The sequence below is a fragment of the Podarcis tiliguerta genome, assembly GCF_965153285.1.
Source record: "Podarcis tiliguerta genome assembly, chromosome: 9".
NCBI classification, from domain to species: Eukaryota; Metazoa; Chordata; class Lepidosauria; order Squamata; family Lacertidae; genus Podarcis; species Podarcis tiliguerta.
This window is the reverse complement of record NC_139542.1, coordinates 34,228,783-34,252,063: the sequence shown is the minus strand read 5'-3', so window position 1 is coordinate 34,252,063 and position 23,281 is coordinate 34,228,783. Positions and strand designations below refer to the sequence as shown.

Here is a 23,281-nt window from a genome sequence, read left to right as displayed (position 1 = left end):
GGCACCTTAAGACTAAAAGATGACTTGAAGCTTTCATGGAAATCTTAATCAGGGAAGAATGAAGTGCTTTTGTGAGTTACAGGTATGGTTTGGAGGCAGGGGATTGTAAACATTGAGGACAGAGGGAAATGAAATGCAGAAAGCAGATGGTGAAATTTGGCACGTATCCTTGATAATACATTGACACAGACATTATGACAATAATATGCCAGTTAACACTTTTAGTGTGATAAAAATCCATTGTCCTGATTCAGCAATGAACTTCATGATGAATTGCAATTAATCATCATCATCACCCTTTATTACAGTCCAGAGACCCAACAAATCGTTACAAAGCAATACACAATTCATACAGCCTACCTCCAGGTTAAACAAGCATTTTGTTCAGAATATAGGGATCATTGGTTCTTGCAACCACTGATAAAAACTTGTCCACTGCTAATGTTCTAGCATTTGTCCGGTCTTCCAATAGGAACCTGACATAGTGAGCCTCTGATTTTCCCGGGAAAGGTACCAGCAAGGGTAATAAGGACAATTAATCAGATTCATGCTGCTGTTTTACTCCAGTATGGTCTCCTTAAAAATTAGTTATGAACTTTCCTGTGAAATTGAACTGTTCCACCACTGGTTTTTTACTATTTCATTTCTGATTATGATTTGTCTTGATTTATTCTTTTGCATTCAAAGCTTTCCTGGATAATATGAAATAATTGTGAGTAGAGCTTATTTAGAGGCTCAGAAGGCAAATGTTTTTCTGACATACAAAACTTAGGCCCTTTACTTTTTTGCCATTGATATAATTGTTCCTGTCTTCTCCTCTGACTCCCTCTTTCATTTATGAGTCCTAGCAAAGAAAGTCGCAAGTTCAGGACAAGTAGTCAAGCATGTTTTTAACTTCTGTTATTTGGTGAATTTATTTTGAACATGGAACTTATTATTGGAACATTTGTTGGTTTGAGTGTAAATGAGCACACTTGATGCTTGAGTTGTTGCATAATAAATATAATTTCCAGTTCTATTAGTATTTTGTGCTGAGGGCAAACTGTTATTTTAAATTCCTTTGTCATCACTAATAAGAGGATGTACATATTTCTCTTAAAGAATTCAGTGGCTGGGATCCAGTGATCATGTGAGCTGAACTCAGCACATGAAATGCTTCCACTGGAAGAAAGTGGTGGTGGGATGGCAGTTTTTGCTGTTATCCGAATAGGGAAACTTTCTTCCTAAAGTGAAGTAAATGTTGTTTGCAGCTTCTTGGAAAATGTCTTAAGTAAGGATATTCTAGCATTTGACTTCCTATTTGGGGAGGAGTTCATATGGAATGCAACTCTCTGCTTTCTCAATTAATTGTGCCAGAACTGGTGTCAATTTGATATTTTCAGAACAATGAGATGGGAGTGGTGACTTATTTTTGGGATGCCATTCTTCTTCTGTGTTTTTCACATTGCATCAGAAATCCTCCCTGTGGCATAAACAAACTTTTACCTTTTTAAAATGAATATTATTGCCACAGGGAGGTAGAAGACCTGCATGAATAATGGAGATCTAAAGCAAGAGCACCTCCTTTAGTTACCTCATGATGGGGGAATAAAATTGATCCAGAAGAGTGTTGGTATGTATAGCTTTTTGGTAATATTATACATAAGTGAATAATGCATTTTTAAATCAGGGGTGGTATAGCTCTAGAAAAGCCCTTAATCCCTTTTAGTAAAAAGTGTTAACTTGTATATTCTAAAAGAAACTTCTTTCTTTTTCAGATTACTACTTATACCACTATTATGGAAAGCTAATCTTATAACTACTTCAGACTTTCATTTGTTTGCCACTTACATAAACACAAATTTCAAATATCTTCCTCTGGATTTTTCAACTTCCTGTTTAAAAATAACAATATTTTATGGCTGATGTAAATAATTAGTTGCCATCTGCAACATCAAATCAAACCTTGTAGTAGTGGACAGTTTACTGTATTATGTTTATCAGGATCATACTCTAAAGAATCTTTAAAGTTATTTTTTGGACTGCTGGTGAAATATGTGATTTAAACCCTTTAATCTGGAAATTTTGCTCTTCATGCTAATTTTGTTTCTTCACAGTCAAGATTTTTAAAATAGCATTACAAACATATGTTTGCACCCTTGATCCTTGGGGGCTCCCAGAGAGCTCACTGCTGCATCAGTTCTCCCTGCCTCCTCTTGTTTCTGTACCATGGTAAACCAAGGTTTGGCTTAAAGTGTTCTTCAAAGTCAGACTAGTGGTTAACCCTGTCTCCTTAATCAGGAGCTGTAGCCAAGGTTTCTTCAGTTACAAAACCTGGGTTTGACAACACACTAACCCAAACCTAGGTTAGTTGTCATGCTGTGCTAAGTTACAAGGACCAGGGAGGACAAAGTAACTGCTCCTTCCTCCATGGAAGAGCATATGTTCTCACTAAGACATAGTTTGGCTTAGCTTTATGTGTGAATAGCACACCTGAGTGTGCTGATGCAACTGAATTAGTTTATTATTTATTAAATCTATACCCTGCCCTTTCTCTCAGATGGGTTCAGGGCTGCAAACGATAAAATAAAGATACTGGATTCTATCTTGATGACTGAAAAATTTTCAGGAAGCTGGAGTTCATGTCTCCAATTCTGGCCTCAGCTCTACCAAGCCACATTAGCACCAAATTTGTGCTGTTTAACCGCAACAGTCCTTCTGCCTGTTGCTGAACACTTAAAAGTGTAGAACCAAATGGGATGGGACCACAAGGGAATGTAGCATCTTCCCAGTTTTTGTTGGTATAGATCTGTGGGTATTGCATCCTGTCTGCAGACAAATGGCGGCTCCCTCAGCCTATAGAGCGAGATGAGTGCGGAAACCCAGAGTCTGCGACTGGACCTAACGGTCAAGGGTACCTTTACCTTTACACCCCTGATTTAATCCTAATAAATAGAAGCAGACAGCAGTACTGATAGCAGCAGTGTGTATATAACCTTATAGCCTATGTTTTCTCTGAAATGTCATACTGATTTCAGTATCTTTCAGATAAGTGTGATTTGGATCGCAGCTATCATCTGCTCTTGAGGTCTACTGTTCCCAAATTTTGAGAAGTGGTTTTTGTAATGTCAGCTTGTTATTCACCATGACTTTGTTTATTGAATGTCCATTAGTTATAACAGCTTGCCCTCTAATTTGGTTGTGATATGCTTATGGCACATCGTTTATATTATAGTACAGTACATGCTTGTAAGAATATAGTTTAAAGAAAAGAAATTGTGGGATAGCCAATCAGTTCCATTTCTGCCTGCATATTACTAGTTGAAACTGGATCACGGTGAAGTTTGCCATTTGCAAGACAACTACTTGCATCCTAATGGTCAAGGTGGGATTCATCAAGGGCAGTGTGACAACTTATGCAAGGCCTCTGAAATGGAAGCCGGAGCGGAAATGACATTCCTCTTCTTTGGCAGCTCAGCTTATGAAGAAACTTTGACCTTAAGGAAAAATACACAATGTGGGTGAGATCAGGGCAGCAGTTGCTCCGTTGACAGGACCGAATATATTTCAAGCAAATCCGGTTGGGTTGTCCAAAAAGACTTCGGGTGCCTTTGCCCTCTAATTTCAGAACTCCTTTTAAGGCGGCCTTTTCGGGACTCCGCAGGAACCAAGGCAAGGCTGCTCTTCTCACCGGATTGAAGACAGGGCGCTATCTCCATTCCTCAAGCGGCACCTTGGAGAAAGAGAGGCGTCGTTCAGCCCGGAGGGGGACGCGCGGGAGGCTGGCGAAGAAGTGGCAGAACGAAAAGCGGTTCTGGAGGCCGCGTCGATTGCCTTGAGCCGCGGGCACCTCCTTTCTGTTGGCATCCCTGCCATCTAGTTGCATGGAAGATAACGGAAGAGGCGAGAGATTTTGCCTTCCTCCAGCTGGACCGACCGAAGTGGGATCCCTCCGACCCAAGAAGAACGGCATCTCGTCGTGACTGCGGCGACCGACTCCTGTCCCTGCTGTAGAATGGGAGAGCAGAAGAGGGAGGAGGGCGAGAGGGAGAGCGAGCGAGCGCCCGCCCGCCCGGCACTTCCTGTCTGCGAGGCTGGCGGCGGAAGGATCGTGTGCGCCCCGCTTGAGGAGGAAGCGCTGCTGCTTCGCCGCCGCCGTTGTTGCCGCTACACGCGCGGGGGGAGGGAAGGAAGGAAGCCGAGCGGAACCTTTTGCGTGGTTGGCTGGCCGGGCGCGGGAACGAGCGCGCGGAGATAGATCCGGCCGAGGCGCCCGTCGGGTTGGCTCGGCTCTTTAACGCGTTCGGGGCGGGCGGGAGCGCGCACGCAGGCGCGCGCCGACCAGCCGCGGGGGCCCGCGCGCGCGCGCGGCCAAGCGCCAGGGAGCCCCTGCGGGTCAATGCGAAGCCGCCGCCGCCGCCGCTCGCTCCAGCGGCATAAACATGGCGACTTCCCTGCATGAGGGGCCCACGAACCAGCTCGACCTGCTCATCCGCGCCGGTAAGCGGCGCCGCGAAATGGCGGGGCGGGAGTGGGGTGCTTGGTAGAAGAGAAGGGAGGCGCTGGGGGTGGGGGGGGGAGAGAGAAGCGAAGGGCGGGTGATGCGGTGGGAGGCGCGCACGCCGCTCGCTCGCTCTTCCCGGGGGCGGCACTGGCGCCGGAGTAATGGAGGAGGAGGGCGAATCCAGGAAGTGATCACCTTGGCGTGCTGGGCGCGTTAGCAACCTGACCGCGCTGCGCCCGGGGCGAGCGGGCAGCGGTTGCGGGCGGCGTGCTTTGGCCGCTGCTGTTGCGGCGCTGCCGCCGCGCTTCTTTTTGCAGCCCGGGACCAGGAAGAGCGTGTGGCGATTGTTGCGCTTGTCCTCCCGCCAAGCAGCAAGCCACGCCGCGCTTCCCGAGCAGGGAGAGGCGGCTCCCCTTGCAGCGCCTTTCCTTCCCGGTCCCCAGCAATTGTTTCCTTGCGCCTAGGTGCCTCTGGCGGGTGCAGGAGCCACGACGGGCTCAAGGTCCTCATTTTTTGGGGAGGCGCTTCTTGCCCTCTAAACTTTGCTTTGCGCTGGGAAGGGTGTGGAAGCAGCCGGGGCCGGGGGGAGACGGGGGCATCGGTACTGCTGCTGCTGTTCCAGGGGCGAACGGCATGTGCCGCCTCCAGCGAGGATATTTAGCTCATTTTCTCCCCCCCCCCTTCAACCACCATAGCGGAAGCGCCGAGCTCCCTCAGGAGCCCCTGTGCGCGGGGTGGGGGGGAGGGAGTGACGGGCCTGGCCGGCCAATCAACTGTCAAGAATGTTCGAAATCAGAATGCTACCGTCTTTAATGGGCGGGGCTAGGCTCCTTCAAGCCAGTAGCAGCGAGGGAGAGGTTGAGTGGCAGCGCTTTCTGGCTCTGACAATGCGAGCACGGAATTGGAGGGAAGAGGAAGGATTGTAAATACGGAAGCGAGGGCGGGGCTGGTGTGAGCGCGGAGGGGGGGGAGGAGCAGAGGAGAGTCGCAGTGGGGTTTACAGCGTTCATAAATGTCCTGCGCAGGAAGCGCTGATCTTCCTGGATCTGATAACAGGTAACGGGGATTTTTTGCACATTTAGGACCAGAACGTTCTTGCCTCTTAATTAATCACCCGTCGTTGATGATACAGGGAGAGCTTCAGCACCACCCCGAAGTAGCTTTTGTGACTGCATTTCCACAAACCACTGCTTTTCGCACAAGTTTTAATTGAGTTTCTAGCGATAACACCACAGAATTTCATACTGTTGTGCGAAGGACAAGTGTTGGGTGTAAAGGTTTCAGTGTTGGGTGTAAAGGTTTTGTTATCCCAACATAAAAAATTATTATTCGAACACTATGGTCCTCCAAATAACCTCAAAGCTGTGGTTATTAATACTTTTTTAGCTATATTGTTTTATGGATCCATTTCATTGGAATGAGATTAAAAAGGGTGAAGTGTAGGTGAATTCCAAGGATGTACAGGCCATTGTTTTTTCTTTGCCTTCTTCAGCTACTTTTTGTGTATCTTATTTAGTCAGGAGACTCTTCCTGTGAGGCAGTGTGGATATGTTCGTCTCCTATTTAATGTGCATGCTAGTGTTGAGGACACCAACAACATTGGTGTTCAGTAGAAGTAGTTTTCTGTTCTGGCTGGCTGGGGGTTTATGTCTGTGCACTGCTGTTTGCTGCTGTGGTTCCTTTGTAGCATGAGGATACTGTACATGTAAATGGTGTTTTTTTAATCAAAGGTAGATGTGGTCTTTTCAATGCCCTCCCCCTGGCTTGGTTTCCAAGTGTATCCTCATTCTGCATACCCAGTTGCTACTACAGAGAGTTATATAGTTACTTGCCTGCTGTTTCACTTTGCTTTTTGCCGCAGATAAGCTACTTCTACTATGATGTTACAGAACATTTAAAAATATTTTGAACACTAGCAGGGAAAATTCAGTGTACAGAATGATGTATCTTCCACAATGGAAATGACTGGTTACTTGGACTGGAGAAATCTTACACTAGATCTAGATATAAAGGAGTTGCGTGCTGTTATAATGAAAGAGCTGCAATCTCTTCGAAGGAAAGAGAGAGAGGGAAGGAGGGAGGTGGAGAGAGAGAGGAGGAGGAGGCAGCGGCAGGGAATAGAGAGAATGAGAAAGAAGAAAGGTAGCCTGGGGGTGGAATCTTTGCATAGAATGGTACAGGGATACTTGCCTATGGATGGGGGTTGGGAAGCAAGCTAGGGAACAAAGACCCAGGAGTGGGGTAGGGTTTTATTTTCTATATTTGAAATAATCAGGCAAATAGTGGCTTCAGGGCTCTAGAACTTATTAATATGGCTTTCTAAAGCAGTCAGTTGAATATATTGTGTTCTACCTGCTTTATAAACATGTGTGTCTCTTAGGAAGTTGAAATTCTGGCCATAAATATTAGTGAAGAGATTTTATCTCACTAAAGTTCGTTCGCAGCTTAAAATGCACCTGGTGTATGATGTAATATGGACTAGATATTACTGACCTATGTGCTGCCTATCCCCAAATACCCCAGAACACACTAAATTTGTGTTGAGAACCACACTGGCAGTAGTTTAATAGCAGAATCCAAGCTCCTGGAAAAGCCAAGAATTGGACAAGCCTGCACTCAAATGCTCTTGTGCCACCTAGCAAATTTATGGCTGTTGAATGATTTGTATAGAATTTGTGCTGTGTCTTTTTTCCGATGTGGGCTCTAACTCCACTGCTTACTGAATCGATCAGTTTGATCTGGTGTGTCTGCTGGTTACCTATAACTTGGGAGTACATATTCACAGGTTTGGAGCTCAAGTGAGGGACTTGGACTATAGCTTCACCCAGGAGCAGAAATTGAACTAGTGTTACCTACTTCCCAATGCAGCACCCTTGACCATGAGCCACCCCATAGAGCAGAGATTCTTCAGTCTGCACATGCCCGTTTCTGTTTTCAGTTACCACCATGTCACTTCCTGCCTCCAGTCCCTCCTGCTGCAAAATAGTTACTACTGTAACAAGAGCCTATGCAGATAAATTGTGAATTGTACAGAAACATTGTCTTTGGACAGATGTTAAAGCTCAGAATAGGGAATGGTGCCATCTACTGGGGAGCAGGATTTGAACAAGTCTCCCAGTTCCTAATGCAATATCCATGGAGCTGAAGCATGGGGCTAATTGTCATTAAGGAGTAGTTGCTCTTTATATTTACCAACCTGACAAGTTATGGTTGGGAGAAGGAAGAGGAGTTGGTTGAACATTTGTAGACATAATTGTTGCACTGCCTGTGCTAGTAACTGGTGCCTTCTGTACAGCAGGTGTGGCTTTGCTGAAATGCCCTTGCAGGTGTAATGGAAAGCCCTGGTAGAGGCCTGGTTTCCTAGCCATTTATGTAATTGCTGTGGATTTAGAAGATCATAGAGTTGGAAGAGACCACAAGGGCCATCGAGTCATGTAGTCAGAAGATGTATTTCCCATTGCATGTAACCCTGGGGAATGTTTCAACAAATATGTCCTTGGGTGATACTCATAGAAATGAATGAGCTTCATGAGTAAAACTTAGTTGAATTCCATCCATGATACTGAGTTTCTACTAAGTAAGGTTGCTTTGGCATGACAGGAAGATATGAATGCCAGTGTAACAAAGTGATACTACTGCATGCACTCTGAGGTATCAAAATCAAGAGTAAAAATGCTATGAATACTGAAAGGTTTAATAGAATGAACTCATACTCAATTTTAAGATAAAGCAGTAGATTTTAAAAAATCTGAGTATTTTTGCTATACGTGGAAAAGCTATCATAAGACAGGAACTACAGGTCTATGCTTTTCTATGGAATACTTGTATTACGTCAGAAATAACACCTGCAGGTCCAGCTGGGCAAACAATATCTGTGCATCTCCCTCCTTGCTCTTCCTCTTCAAATGTTCCACTGTTATTTCATGTTTTTGTCTAGCTTTCCACATTTCTAGATAAATATGAAAAAATATTACCACCATATCTGGACATATGTGGCACCGGTGGAACACTTGGAATATTTATGGACATCAGTTTGATTATATCACAGTGATGCTGTGCAGATGTGTGTTTTGCACATTAATCATTGGAGAGTATGGTATAATACTACTGGCTGGCAGCAAGAATGATTGATGACTGTACCAGGAGTGATCCAAAGGCGGGGTGTGGTGGGTGGATGAGCAGTAGACCACAGCCTATCAAGTGACTTAATTGCATAAAAAACTGCATTTGGTAGGATTTTTATTTATTTATGGTAGTCACATACCACTTTTCAGGTACGTCTTTCAAAGCAGTTTACATAAGAGCATTACACTAAGAAGCATCAGTTTTTAAACAAAAGTTACAATAAAATGGAAATGATGTTTGTTTGTTTAGATTAGAATAAGCTGTAACTGCTGCTTCTTTACTCCCCTCTGGGCAAAATGGTCCTTCAGAATCTCTTCCAGTGACAGTTGGAGGAGGAGGGACACCACTGAGAAGCTGGGTGATGGCGGCTGACCAGGTTGTTCTTAACAGTTGTGATTTATTCCATGTTTGAATGAAGTCCCAGAGCTTCATTCAACTAAATCAACTAAAATAACAAGTATTGGAGATTTGAAACATTGCACTGATTTGGAAAAATAAATTCTTAAAGGTATTTAACTTGAGTTGAAGCTAAGAGCAAGTTGTCAACTTAATTTTTTTTAAAAAAAGTTTTTTGGACCTTGGAGATGCATTCTGAATAATGCCCACCTTTTTAAAAATAAAAAATAAGAACATTATTTGAACAACAAGTTCTCTCAGCTTAGGCTTTGTTTTCAGAAAACAAGTCTATATTCTCATAGCTCTTCTATGTCTGCTTCAGTTGTGATACTCTGTTACTAATTCTATAAAACATGTTCTTGCCAGGTGAGGTATTCTCTAGCTTTTCACAAGTACACTAGTTCATAATTACCTCATTGCTGGAGAACATTTAATAGGAAGGTGGAGCACTTTTGGTTCTCCAATTGTTGCTGGACTACAATATTCATTCTGGGAGTTGGTAACAATATATGGAGGGCCACAGGTTCTCCTCCCTTGCTTTAAGGTGTAACCTATAAGAGTGAGGGTCAGATAGTAGCCTGAGCTGAGAGCCTGAGCTGTAAACAAGGAAGTTCATTGTTCAGGTTGTGTATTCTTGCCTTATGCTACCTAGTGAGCAAAATGGGTAGGTTATTTTGGACAATTTGGGGAGTGGGGCGAAACTTGCTGCTTCCCAGAGCTCTGATGGAGTGGGCGCTATTTTTCTTTTCTAAAACACGCCAAGAGATGCAGCACTTTTTTTTTGTTGAGGATGCGATGGGTGAGTGGGGGAATTTGCTGCTGCCGGTGGCTGTCAGGAGAAGATATGCTCATCAGTGAATTAAGCCCCTCCCCACACTTGCCAGTGCTTTTTGTCTTGCTCATACCCATGAAATTCTGCTTAAGTATTAGACCCCAGAAATAGGCTTTTGAGTAGCTCTCCCTTGTTATGAGAAAGAGCACAGAGGTGTTATGTTCCCTTTCCACAACTTCCAGTCTATGCTGTCACTCTTCTCACTCTATTATATTCTGCAGATAAATTTCTGCAAGTTTCCAGATTGTGTGCAGAATTTGGCTTTGTTGGTGCAGTTTGTCTGTTTTTATTGTGGTTGGGTGTACTACACCTGATTTTCAATTTTTACACAAATTGTTTGCCAGTGCTTCAAACTGCCTGGGTCAGTATAGTTTGAGGATGTGTATATTGGAGAATTTGTCCTATAGTTTATTTTTGAATGTTTTATAATGTTAAGTCTTCCTGTTCTCTCTTCTTGAAGATGCTTTAGAAAGGAGCGGGAGGGAATGGAATTGTTCATGTGCTAAATTTGATGGCAATTAACTTCAAGGTTGGTTGATTTCCACATATTTTACAGTTAATTGCAGTTTATTCCTTTGTATGCTATCTTGCATTTAGTAATAGCAGCTTCTTAGAGAAAGTCTAAAAGCAATCTGAAGGTGAACCTCTTTCTTAGTGCAGTATCTGAGAAGTAACCCATAGCATGTGCCTAAAGCCCTATCTCATTCCCAAACTCTACAGCAGAAATGGCAGGTTCTATGGAGCATTGCAGAGTACAGGCTAATGGATGTCTTTGTCTGGGACTAAGGGCACTGTACTTGAGAGATCTTTTGCTTTCCCATTTCTTGATAATTAGCTCTGGGTGCACAGGGTAATTCAGTAATAATTACTCTGGTACTTACAAAAGTACTTTATAACCTTTGCAAGCGTCTGGTTTTAAAGATGGGGACTCAAGCAGTGCCATGTCCTTTGCTACCAGCAAGCTTAATAGCTGTGCTGGAGTTACGTTTTCAGGTGCCACAGTCAGGCTGTGGCATTTATCTGATGACTTAGACATGTATTCCTGCCCCCCAACCCCCCCTTATTATTGTTATGTGTTTTTCCAAGCCTTTCCTGTTGGTAGTGCTACGGCCTGATTCACACAGCCAGCTTTCCTTATTAGTGGCTGCTGGGTCATGTGGTGAGCTCTTTTGAAAAAAAAGGTTGTTGCTATTTTTGCAATGTCAAGCAGCCACCCATATGTGCGAATTGGGTCTTGGTGACTGAAGCATTTTAAAAAAATGTTCTTCCTCTTCCCTAATTTAATTTTGAATATTGAAGTAACTGGATAGCCTTCAGGAACTTAACAGTGAAGAAACCCTGGTTTGAATCCTCATTAGCTTACTGGCACTGCAGATAGGTGACTGTAGTTATTCTAAAGATAGATTAGACGCTGGCAGCGGAGCTGGAATGGTTTAGCTTTGAGTAGATTTCCATAAATGGAAAAAGCAACTGGAGAGAGAGAGTGTGTGTGTATACCTTAATATGTGTGGATGATACTCAACAGGTGGCTAAGTATTGCTGGTTTATAAAATCTTCATGGGGAAAAGAGAAAATGCCTTTTTATAAAATCACAATCACTACTTAAAAATCTAGCATTTCCCCCTGTTGTGTTTTCTGGGCAAGATCCTATTACATACGTCTATGCAATCACTTGAAGGCTTCTTTTATTGCAGAATTTATAAGGTTGCAATATCAATTTGAATGAGAAATACCAAACTCATGTCATCAATCATTCTTTTCTTGCCCTTTATGGAAAAAAATAAGAAGCATATCATGTATGAAGCACAATCCTGGAGGACCAGCTAGTGGGAAGGTGGGATATAGATTTAGCAACAACAACAAATAATAATAATACTTGACCAGACTTTGCTGGGAAGTAGAACTAGTATGCAAAGTAGCAATGTAGTGGTGTTCTCACCCCCCGCTTCTTTTGCACTTAGAAGCATAGAATCATAGAATTGTAGAGTTGGAAGGGACCCCAAGGGTCATCTAGTCCAAATCCCCGCAATGCTGGAATCTCAGCTAAAGCATCCATGACAGATGGCCATCAAACCTCTGCTTAAAAGCATCCAAGGAAGGAGAGCCCACAGTCTCCTTTGGACTAGCCCAGACCTCCAGCCACTCCAGCCTCTTCCCTTCATTGCCCTAGAATGCCTCTGAGCCACACAAGGGCCAAGAGGCATCCAGAGGAAGGGAAGGAGGTGAACATAAGAAAAGCTGTGCTGGATCAGGCCAAAGGCCCATCTAGCCCAGCACTCTGTTTTCACAGCCAGCCAGATTTCCATGGGAAGCCCAGAAGCAGGACCTGAGCTCTGCTCACATGTGATTCCTAGCAACTGGTATTGCCTCAGATGTGGAGGTGGAACACAACTATCACCATGTCTCATAGCCATTGATGGACCCATCCTTCATGACATTGTCTAATCCTCTTTTAAAGCCACCCAAGTTGGTGGCAATCACACTATGAACCATTTTGTAGTTGTGTGCCATGATAATTTTTCAGATTTTCAAATGGGCTTAGGGTCCTCAAATGCTGGTAACCCCCTGTATAGGAGTTAATAATTGGCTGCACAGAAAAGAAAAAAGCTTTCTCTGGAGTTGATGTTAGATGAAGCTGTAACTAGTACTGATGCCAGCTGATTGAATTCTCAGGGCTGGGGAACCTTTTTGATGCAGTGGGACAGATTCTTATCTTTCCTCACCATTATGGTCCTAACTTTCACAAAGTGCTGATTTCTTGTTAATATTTTGACTATCAATACCTTAGTTGAACGAACACACAAGTGAATTGGTGAGAATGCAAAGGTCTTCAGTCTTAATGCAGATGGTTTACTAGCCAGATTGAAAGGCACAACTGTAACTCGTGCCCAAGCTCCTATTGATAGGACTGTAAGGTTTCAACAAATCTTAAGGCCAGAAAAGAAAAAGCAATGAACCAAATCTACTTGTGTGATGGATTGTTGTTGTTTTTTTGCACAGTGGAAGCATCTGTACATGGCAGCAATGTGCACTGTTCGGATAAGACAATTGAAGCAGCAGAGGCCTTGCTTCATATGGAATCTCCAACCTGCTTAAGAGATGCTAGAACTCCAGGTATGTCAATGATAACAAATCAATCTTTTGCCCTCTTTGAAACGGTGGCTTAATTTGTATTAGCTGCACCTGAGGTTTAACTTGCGAGTATGCTTCTTTCAGGGCCAAGAGCTGTCTGCTCCCCTGAAGGATATATTCATTAGCTTTTAATACTCTTAAGGACTGGTCTACAAGTTACATATTGCATGTGTTGACAGCAGTGTTGTGCAATCCCTACACAAAAGTGCTTCTCTATATAAATAATTACTTTAATCTATTTGAAGCAGCCACCACTCTGAGCCTGATCCAGGTACAGTACTTTCCAATACTGGGAAGGAAAGGCATGTAGGTCACTTCCAAACTATCTTAGTGATTTGTACTGTATGGCTAACTAGTACTCATGGTTTTATTGTGATGATTATTTGTAAATTTAATTTGGTTGCATAGAATGACAGGGTATTAAAATTGTCCCCCCAGACTAATCAATCGGTCCATAAAACCTGTTGAGGTTGATGGTGGTGGTGGAATAGCATGTTTTCAGGTGTTTTGGGTTTCTTTCATTTACTGAAGAGATTTTTGAACAGGCAAGTTTAAATTGAATTTGGACATTGGAAATATTATAATTGTCCTCTGGCCTGTCATACTGCAACATTTTCTGTGGATCTGTAATTTCATATTCACATGACAAAACTCAAAAAAGATGGGAAATGACTTATTAAAGAATTGTACTTTACAATGGTTATTTGAGACTGAGACCTGACCCATGTAATCATAAACTGGTTTTCATTCTGAAAAGAAAATCAACTACTTGCTTTTTCTCAATTTACAAATCATATGCAAAGTATAATGGAAACAATGTAGAAAAGTACAGGGTTCAGTCATTTCAAAAGTTGAATTTATATGAACATTTCTTATAAACGAACATTTCTGGGAAGCAAGTGTTTGGTAATACCTAAAAAGAAAAGAAAAAACCCCTCCAGTTCTGTTACTTACTGTATTATATCTTATCCTGTATTGTGATACATGTGGGAAACTAGTTTGTTTTTGTTCTTCAAATGATAAGGCAGTTTCTTTGTTGGATTTAAGCCAAAGCCTAATCTTATTTATTTATTTGCTTTCTTTAGTGGAAGTTTTTGTCCCACCTTGTGTGTCAACTCCAGAGTTCATTCATGCTGCTATGAGGCCAGATGTCATTACAGAAACAGTAGTGGAGGTATCAACTGAGGAGTCTGAACCAATGGATACATCTCCTATTCCAACATCTCCAGAGATCCATGAGCCAATGAAGAAAAAGAAAGGTACATATGTAGTACGTAATTGATCTCATCCAGCCTCGCAACAGATCTATAAAAGTCTTAGAAATTTTGTGGAAGGGGTTTATGCCATAGAAATAACATTTATGTTCATGGATGGATCATTGTCATATAATTCATTTACACAAGGGGAATGATTATCATGTTAGTTTAATTGTTGGAATTCTTTTAGAACATGTAAGTGTGACGGAGATTCTGCTTAACTCAACATCAGATAAAATTATGATTTGTGAGACATGTTGCCAGCATCTCAGTGTAGCGCCAGATAATGGCCCATTATTTAGATTTGAATGAAAACCTAAGCTGTGAGAGGACTCAAGCTGGGAAACATTTCTCTGTGCATATTTCAGTCTTTCCAACTGTTTTTGCAGCTGGCCGTAAGCCAAAAACCCAAGTGCCACCAGCCATTTCCAGTGCGTCTCCAGACCTGAGTATAAAGAAGAAGCCAAGAGAAGGCAAAGGTAATTTAATTTTTAAAATAAATAAATATATTGTTTGTTTTATTTGTGTATTAATATTTTCAGTGATTTGATTATGTAGCAACAATACCTTAATTCTCTATTAAGAATGGTTGCAACCTTTCTTTTGAATGTAAATGTGTGGATGTGTCTCATGCAAGCTCTTGAAACTGTTTATTTGCTGCTAGATTTCTGGTGCACCAGGTACCTTCTATAAGTAAGAACTGAACATACACTCATTCAAACATGCTGGAAGGTGTGCTGCTCACTTCAGATTTGCCACTGCAGCTAGAGACATGCAGAGTATTTGTGTTCCTGTTCAGTCATAGTGGGCTGAATAGCTGTGCCTAGGGAAAATATGTGGCTTAAAAGTTCTCAGCAGACGACTGAGGTAGTCCTGTCTTAAGTTTGGGAGAGTTTCTTCAGATATTTGCAAGGCACAGGACTGCTATTCTTATAAGATACCGTTCTGTTGTGGCCTGCTTCTTTTTTGTGCTGCTAAAAACGAGAGTGATATTCCAGAAGCCTGACGCTGAGCAAGTGGGAGGACTTGTGGTCCAGTCACCCCATCATCTTTGAGCATTGACCACGCTGGCTGGGACTGATGAGAGTTATCTCAATCAGTCATTTTATTTGTATGCTGCCTTCCCAAAGTTAAAGCCACGCTCGAGGCATTTAAAAATTACATAATTGCAAACATAACAAATCAGTCATAAACAATAAGTAGGTAAAGGGACCCCTGACCATTAGGTCAAACAATAAGTAAAACATTGAAAAGTACACAACCATATCGAACAATTTCCACATAAATCATAAGAGCTAAAATAAAGATACAAAAATTTAGTATCAATAATAGCAACCCAAGCCCAAGAGCTGTTCAGCGACATATGGGTGGCTACAGCTTTCTTGCCACTGGCCAAAGGTGGTGGTGGTGGTTTTTAAAAAACTTTTTTAGGGATGGAATAACATTTTATAATGTGATATTAATGTTGATCTGTGATGGTGTGTTAATCTCACGTGATGACTTGTCGTTGCTCCCTTTAGCTAATGCCTGATTATTTTCCTCTGTAAGGTTGCTTGAGTTGCTACTTGGTGATTCTCAATGCCCAGATGAAGTTAATTTTGTCGTGTTTTGAATATCCTCTTAATGCTGGAGCGGTATGAGGGAGTAAGAGTGAGTGTGGACCAGAATGAACATTCAGAAATTCACAAACAACTTTTCTTTGTTAGTTGAACCTAAGTGGTTCTGAAATCACATTTTGCTACCATCTCCCTAGTAGTGTGTGTAAAAGTATATAATATGTGTGCATGCCCTCAGTTTATTTGAGGTGACCTTGCACAATATGTTCAGCTCATGGAAGCAGAACTCTTGTGTATTCAGAGACGGACTCTAGTGGTAGATTGCCCCCTACTGAACTTCCAGTAAAAAGATGATGTTCTTATTCACATGCATCTCAAAGTGATTTACAACTATGCCATAAACACAAACAACTAACTAACTAGATTTAAAAACAATACAGACTTAATATGCAAGGCAGAAACTTGCTTCCAGCTAGAAAAACTTGTCTGAACAAAAATTGTTTCTGGAAAGTACAAAGCGTGAGCACTGGTTGTATCTCAACAGGGATACTCTTCCACAAAATAATCGGCAGCTACACAGGAACTCTGAATTCTGATATTTTAGGAACTTAAAAGAGAAATTTATGTAAAATTCAAGTGTATAGTTGTTTGAAATATTTTTTCTAGTAAGTATGTAGAATGTCTAGAACTTCAAGGTGGTAATTGGTTATCTTAATATTTATCTTTCCTTGACAACTTCCTGCTGCTTAGAAGTCTTGGTTAAAGTTGGAAGATGTAAAACAAGTTAGAGCTGGAAGTTTAACAAAAATTAGAAGAAGAGTGAATTATATATTGATTTCAGAAAAAAGATATACTGGTGATAAACTATATTCTTCAGGCTTTCTAATAAAAATCCTTTAAGAAATATTTTAGAGCTGAGCCAGATTAGTTTGTTCTTGACGAACACACCATTGCCAGTAATCCTGCTTCATTATCACCAAAAACTCCTGATAAGATCGATAGGATTGGCTATTGGGGGAGGAACAGAGTTTGTTTGAGACCCTTTGAAAAAATAAATGCCCGGAAGCTCAGAAGTTCCAGTACTAAAAACCACAGACAGGAGGGAAGAGGCACTAGTGTCTGCAAAGAACTTGATTTAGCATCATGTGGACATTTTTGGCAACCAACCCCACTCTTTACTTTCTTTTCTACCAGAATTTAGTTTAATTGTGCTTCCACAGCTGTCCTCCTTACATATGGGCTGAACCCATTCTACAAGTTTCAAAAACAAGTGCTCACATACCATAGGCCAATGTAATAACTAGTTGTGTAAGAATATAATGCTCTTCTTCAGTTTTAGAGATCTTTAAAGAGATTAATTGCCTGTTATTTATATTTTTATCATAGGAAATACAACCTACTTGTGGGAATTCCTTCTAGACCTTCTTCAGGACAAAAATACTTGTCCTCGATATATCAAGTGGACTCAGCGGGAGAAGGGCATATTTAAGCTTGTAGATTCTAAAGCAGTCTCCAAACTATGGGGAAAACACAAAAACAAGCCTGATATGAACTACGAAACAATGGGAAGGGCTCTGAGGTAAAAATAAAGAAAATGGGGGTGGGTGGGGATGAAGAATGTTGAAGTTTTTTGTTTTAAACAAATCACTGTGTTATAGCTGATTTGAAACTTTACTTCAGGCTTTTTTTTTGAGAATTTTATTTGATAAAATGGCATTTCGCTGTTTAAGCCAGTTTGTTTTTAGTTTTTTTTTATTCTTTGTGGCAACAGCATTAACTATTAAAACAATGTTCTGTTTTTTACCTTGCATGCTTTTTATTATCCCATATGTAGGGGTATTTATTTATTTTTAAAATATATATACCGCTTGATAGTGTTTTTTTAACAATCCCCACCTCAAAGCTGATTACAAAAAGATAGCTAATTTATGATGGGGAAAACAAGGTCATCCCAACAAGGGTTTCTTGATGGTTATAAACTTAAAAGGTGCTTCATAGGAACGTCATATAAACCTTTCTTGTACTTCCCTTCCCTTCAGATACTACTATCAAAGAGGAATTCTGGCAAAAGTTGAAGGACAAAGACTTGTATATCAGTTCAAGGAAATGCCCAAAAACATTGTGGTTATTGATGACAAAAGTGAATGTGGCAGTGAAGATTTATCAATCGCCACCGATGAGAAGTCATTGGAGCGAGTGTCACTTTCTGCAGAAAACCTGTTGAAAGCAGCAGCCTCTGCTCGTGCGGGAAAAAACGCTTCTCAGTTGAACTGCACAAGAGCAGAGAAGCCCATTACCAGAGTGGTGAATATCTCCTCACCTGGGCATGAAATGACATCTTGTTCCACAACCACCGTTCCAGCAACAACCGCTCCCAGGTTAGTGCTGCATGATTTGCCTGTTGGTGAGGCCAAAGCTTGAGGAATTAGTACAGTGCCATTGACATTGTACCTGTCTTTCTGGAAACATTATCAGTTTGAATACAGATAGACAGATGGTCTCAGTACAACATCCATAATACAGATTACTCAAACACAGGAGTTTGAAACGGGATCTGTTAAAGGTGAACTGTTAGTCTAGTCTAGTCCTACAGTTTAAAACAAACCTTTTTGGTATTTCTCTTGTGGATCTCAAGCAGTAGAATGAGTAGAAACACAAGCAGCCTTCACATTTTAAGCATGAAATTTGGCCTGGGGAATTTTCAATTCTTATTTATAGGTATAACAACATTTTTCTTTGTACAGTGGTACCTCAGGTTACATATGCTTCAGGTTACAGACTCCGCTAACCCAGAAATAGTGCTTCAGGTTAAGAACTTTGGTTCAGGATGAGAACAGAAATTGTGCGGCGGCGGCAGCAGGAGGCCCCATTAGCTAAAGTGGTGCTTCAGGTTAAGAACAGTTTCAGGTTAAGAACGGACCTCCGGAATGAATTAAGTACTTAACCCGAGGTACCACTGTATATATGCAAACAGGCCTAGATTTGTGGCAAGTAGTTTATTTAGCAGATTTGTCCATGCGTCTTGCTTGATCTTAATGCAATGCTTTGTCCTCATCCATTTGACAGAACTGTTCGTGTGGCCATGCAAGTGCCTGTTGTAATGACGTCTCTGGGACAGAAAATATCGACTGTTGCAGTGCAGTCAGTAAATGCAGGGTCACCGTTGATTACCAGCACAAGCCCAACCACAGCAGCAACCCCAAAGGTCGTAATCCAGACAATCCCTACAGTGATGCCAGCATCTGCTGAAAATGGAGAGAAAATCACAATGCAGCCTACGAAAATCATTACCATCCCTGCTACGCAGCTCGCGCAGTGCCAGTTGCAAACAAAAACTGGTTTGCCCGGGACAGGAAGCATTAACATAGTTGGAACGCCACTAGCCGTGAGAGCACTTACTCCTGTGTCCATAGCCCATGGGACACCCGTGATGAGACTATCTATGCCGGCCCAGCAGGCAGGTAGCCATACCTCTTCCAGAGTTATTAGCGCAGTCATAAAAGGTCCAGAGGTCAAATCTGAAGCAATGGCTTTGAAGCAGGAGCGGGAGGTTAAGACGCTGCAGCTTGTTCAGGAAGAAAAGCCTGCAGATGGAACCAAGACGGTTACGCATGTGGTTGTGGTCAGTACGCCATCGGCTATTGCCCTCCCTGTAACTGTGAAAACGGAGGGGATGGTAACATGCGAGAAATGAAGAAAAGGCAGCTATGGACATGAATTACATAGACCATTGTGGAATTAAGTAAACTGACATATTTAGGGAGGCAGGGAAATGGACACAATCAAGAAGTTAACAAAACAAAACTGATTTTAAAAATTGTTAATAGTTATGCATACGTTTGAAACTTACTGGAAATGAATTGATGTCCCATGTTTCAGTGGGAATTGAACCACATCCTCACGCTGACACAATTGCCTCTTGCAAAGTGGGAAACTGCTAAGCTGATAAGGAAAAATTCAGGGGTCGAGTGGGGCTCGAGGCTCACTGCATTATCAAGTTACACTAAGGCATGGAACACTAAGCTGGTTCTGTGAAGGGTTCCTGGTTTATGTCTCTGGGCAGGGCGGCGGGAAAGAGTCTCACTGTTACATGACAAATCTGATGCATTCTAATGTGCATACCAGCAATTATTACTGTGTCTTCACAGAATTCAACTGGTGCTATGTGAATAACTCTGCTACTAGGTATTTTAGAATGTGAATTAAAGGAGAGGATTAAAAAGCTTCTAAAAGAAGACGAAGATCTAGAGGGATTTTTGTATCATACAGCTTAAGCAGATTTAAAACGAAAGCCTTAGACTGATTTTCAGTTCTCTTTCTTGAAATAAGCTAATGGCTTGTTTGTGTAAAGCATTTTTTATTAAAACAATTTTTTAAAGATCTTATACCTAGCACAGTATTGTTATAGGATTACATGTAACATATTTTGTATGGTAGTTAAGTCTGTCAGTTTCTTAATTGTGGACAAAGTGGCCATAGGGTTGTGGTGGCCTTTTGCTGCCCCAGGCCTGGGTCACCCACTTAGCCTCGACATCTGTGCATACATTTCAATTTCAGCTTCTACTCTGTCACTTGAAAGGTCACGCTTGGCATGAACTCTTGTCAGGTAGTTAAAAGAGCCTGTACATTTTTTTTAGTTAAAGTTAGAGGGAAGTACCAGTGTTCAGAATGAACTATAATAGTTTGTATATTCAACATTTAAAGTATATTCTATTTTGTTGTACTCTTGTTTCAAAGTGTATTCAAGTAGGTTTTACTGAAATACAAACATGAAATTTAAGTTTAGTCTCTCTTTTTTAAAAAGTCTCTGGTGTTCATGCAGATAACACAGTACAGCAGTTTCATTCTTCCATTATTCTGAAACTATAAATTCATAATTTGAAGTGTCAAGCAGTGGAGTAGCTTAGCTTATTGTGCTATGAAAAATGTAGCAAGAGATAACAGGTTCCACAGTGTCTTGCTTCTGATGTGTGAATTGTGGCCTGTGTGTTTACTGGCTTGGTTTCATATTAGATGGGATAATGTGGTGGTGGAGGGAGCAGTTAGCCCAAAACATTTACCGCTAACTGTGAAAGGAGGGAAGAAAATTGGGTGGTTGGCGGCAGACTGGAACAGAATCAGTACAGCCGTAATACCCAGTTCATAACGTGAGCAGGAGGCATCAGTGGAAAACTGCTGCAGAATAATTTTAATAATTTTAAACGTAAGAGACAACTATTTCAAGATACCAAGGACCATTTGAGGAGGTTTCTGGTGTTTCCCATTCTTCTGTGTGTTTTTCCAGCAACACTTGACCACACAAGCAGCATTCGTTATAACCTGTGAAGGGAAATCATTTTGGGAGCGCAATGTATTTTTGTTGAAAGTACCTATGTACTATAGCAGACATGTCCAACCCATCGATCCTGATCAATCAGTCAATCACGGGCTTGATCTGGGTCGATTGCGGGCCCAAGGCAGCCAGAGCACAGGGTGCTCCTCAACAGCCAGAAAGACAAGGACTCCAAAGCGGGCATGAAAGAGCTCTACAGCCCAGCCGGTTTGAGGAGAGATGTGCTGGGGGGGGGGCGTAGAAGGAGCCGGGTCTCTGATGAGGGAAGGCGGGATCAGGACCAGCAACAGCATCGCCTGTGCAGGGGTGGAGGGAGGCAGGGGGAGAAGACCGGATCGGCATCAGGATCGCCTGAGTGGCTCTCTTTGACTGGGGTGGTGGTGGTGTAGGGAGGCAGGATCGGCATCGCCCGCCCACCCTGCACCCATCCCTGGGTGGTAGATTACTGCCAGTTTTTATACTGGATCGTAGATCACACCCTACTTCTTGGACATGCTACTTGCCATCTCCCTTTCTAAATGTGCCGAATCCAGCAGCTGCCCTTCTGGCATAAGGAATATGTATGTATGCTGGGAGCGCTATATGAGAAAACAAAAAGCCAATCTAACAATATTTTGCAACTTTTTGTGGATGTATGTACGAAACCCGCCTTGCACTGCATCAGCTTTGGTGCAAGGCTTTCTACAAGCACTGGTGCCATTCCCAATGTAAGTGAGGGAAGGGGGCGAATAACAGGGCTAATAGTGACTATTTCAGCAAGCCGTAGCAGAGGGAAAGGCAGAGCCCAATCGCCTGCAATTTGGTTCCTTCCCCGTTTCCAGTCAAACTGGCCACTTTTAAGACTGGGAGCCTGAGTTTCCTTGTTTTCTTCCCAGCCCTCTTGTAAGTCTGCCGGCAGGGACTATTTGCAATACTTTAGTGGCTTTTCAGCAGTTTAGTAGGCCTGGACAATCCTACTATACTTTTAAAAGGGAAAATAATTTAATCTAGTTTTCTTGCTTTTGCAAATTTAATTGAAGACATTCAACAATCCATGGTTCGGAACTACACAGACAAGCTTGAACTAAGCGGAGAATTCCCTTCCCTTGAAACCAAGCAATACATTAGAGCAGTATCTTTACTAATGGAGTCTCCCTTGAAGGATTTTCCCTTTTTTGTAAGTAACTCACTGTTAACTGTGCAGTTCATGTCTTGATTTTTTTTTTTTTTACTGTTGGGCAAAGAGAACACACATCATAACAATTCTTTGACACCATTGTTCAGCAAAATCCCAAATAGCAGATTTTAATTTGTTTTAAAATCAAATGCACACAGGCCAAGACCCTTTATTTTCTGGCTAACAGCCTTATGCAGATGTTAGGCAGCATCAAACATGCTTATTAGATGTATATCTTATTTTAAAAGTTCATCTTAAACATGTATGGTCTTTCCAGTGTCTTCACAAGCAGCCACGTTATACTCCACGTTAGCACTATGAATTCCCTGAATTACTTGGAAGTCAAGATGTAAGCCCCAAAGTTGTTACTACTGGCAGTGTAATGGTCTAAAGATTTTGTGTTAGCTGTAGTGGTTTGTTAACACAATCCAAAGGTGATTTTACCTTGGTGGAAAGGGCACCTGCTAGTTCAAAATTGGGGTCTTAAGTGGGTAGCAGGGATCCCCAAACAAAACCTTGTTTCCTGCCTTGCAACAGTAAAAGTACTTTCCACACAGGCAATGCCACCCCTGGACGCAGTCCAAAATCTTCAGCTGTAATTGGCTCAACTGCCCATCTGTGTCACAGGGTCTCTGGTCGCCATTCCGACTCCTGAACTAATTCGAAGGGTTGCTATGCAACGTTGACAAAGTTACTCGGGTCACAGACGGAGTACGAAAAGGAAGTTGTTCAAGAGAATGAGGGGAAAGTAAGAGTCAGGCACCTGAAAGGGGAAAAAAGGGAAACCTGGCATTGAACATGGGTGGGAAAAGACTTTGGGTTGGGCAGACGAGCCACAGTCCTTCATGTATGGAGAAGAGAGGACATCTCCTTTCCTACCTATTTTTGAGGGCTGCCTTCCCACTTGGTAACCTGGCATTAAGAGGAAACAGCTTTGTCCCTGTTCACATTCCCTTCCATAAGACCTTCAGGGTTTCAGAAGGGATTAAGGTTTACAGCTGCTATTGTGGCTT

General features: G+C 42.1%; 1 protein-coding gene across 4 annotated transcripts in view; it reads left to right on the top strand.

Annotated features, from left to right (window-relative positions):
• ELF2 (E74 like ETS transcription factor 2) overlaps positions 1-20,560 on the top strand; it is a 40,303-nt gene extending 19,743 nt beyond the window's left edge. Inside the window, exons 1-7 of one of the 4 annotated variants that reach the window (XM_083457360.1) lie at positions 4,162-4,479; positions 12,837-12,950; positions 14,054-14,227; positions 14,614-14,703; positions 17,167-17,359; positions 17,820-18,158; positions 18,847-20,560. In XM_083457360.1, coding sequence (XP_083313486.1) covers positions 4,422-4,479; positions 12,837-12,950; positions 14,054-14,227; positions 14,614-14,703; positions 17,167-17,359; positions 17,820-18,158; positions 18,847-19,474 — 1,596 coding nt within the window. In that variant the 5' untranslated portion in view covers positions 4,162-4,421 and the 3' untranslated portion in view covers positions 19,475-20,560. Of the gene's footprint in view, positions 1-4,161; positions 4,480-4,625; positions 4,986-5,443; positions 5,540-12,836; positions 12,951-14,053; positions 14,228-14,613; positions 14,704-17,166; positions 17,360-17,819; positions 18,159-18,846 lie in introns of those variants that run through there. The other 3 variants (XM_083457362.1, XM_083457361.1, XM_083457359.1) reach the window with 3 other exon arrangements.
• The last annotated feature ends 2,721 nt before the right edge of the window (positions 20,561-23,281 follow it).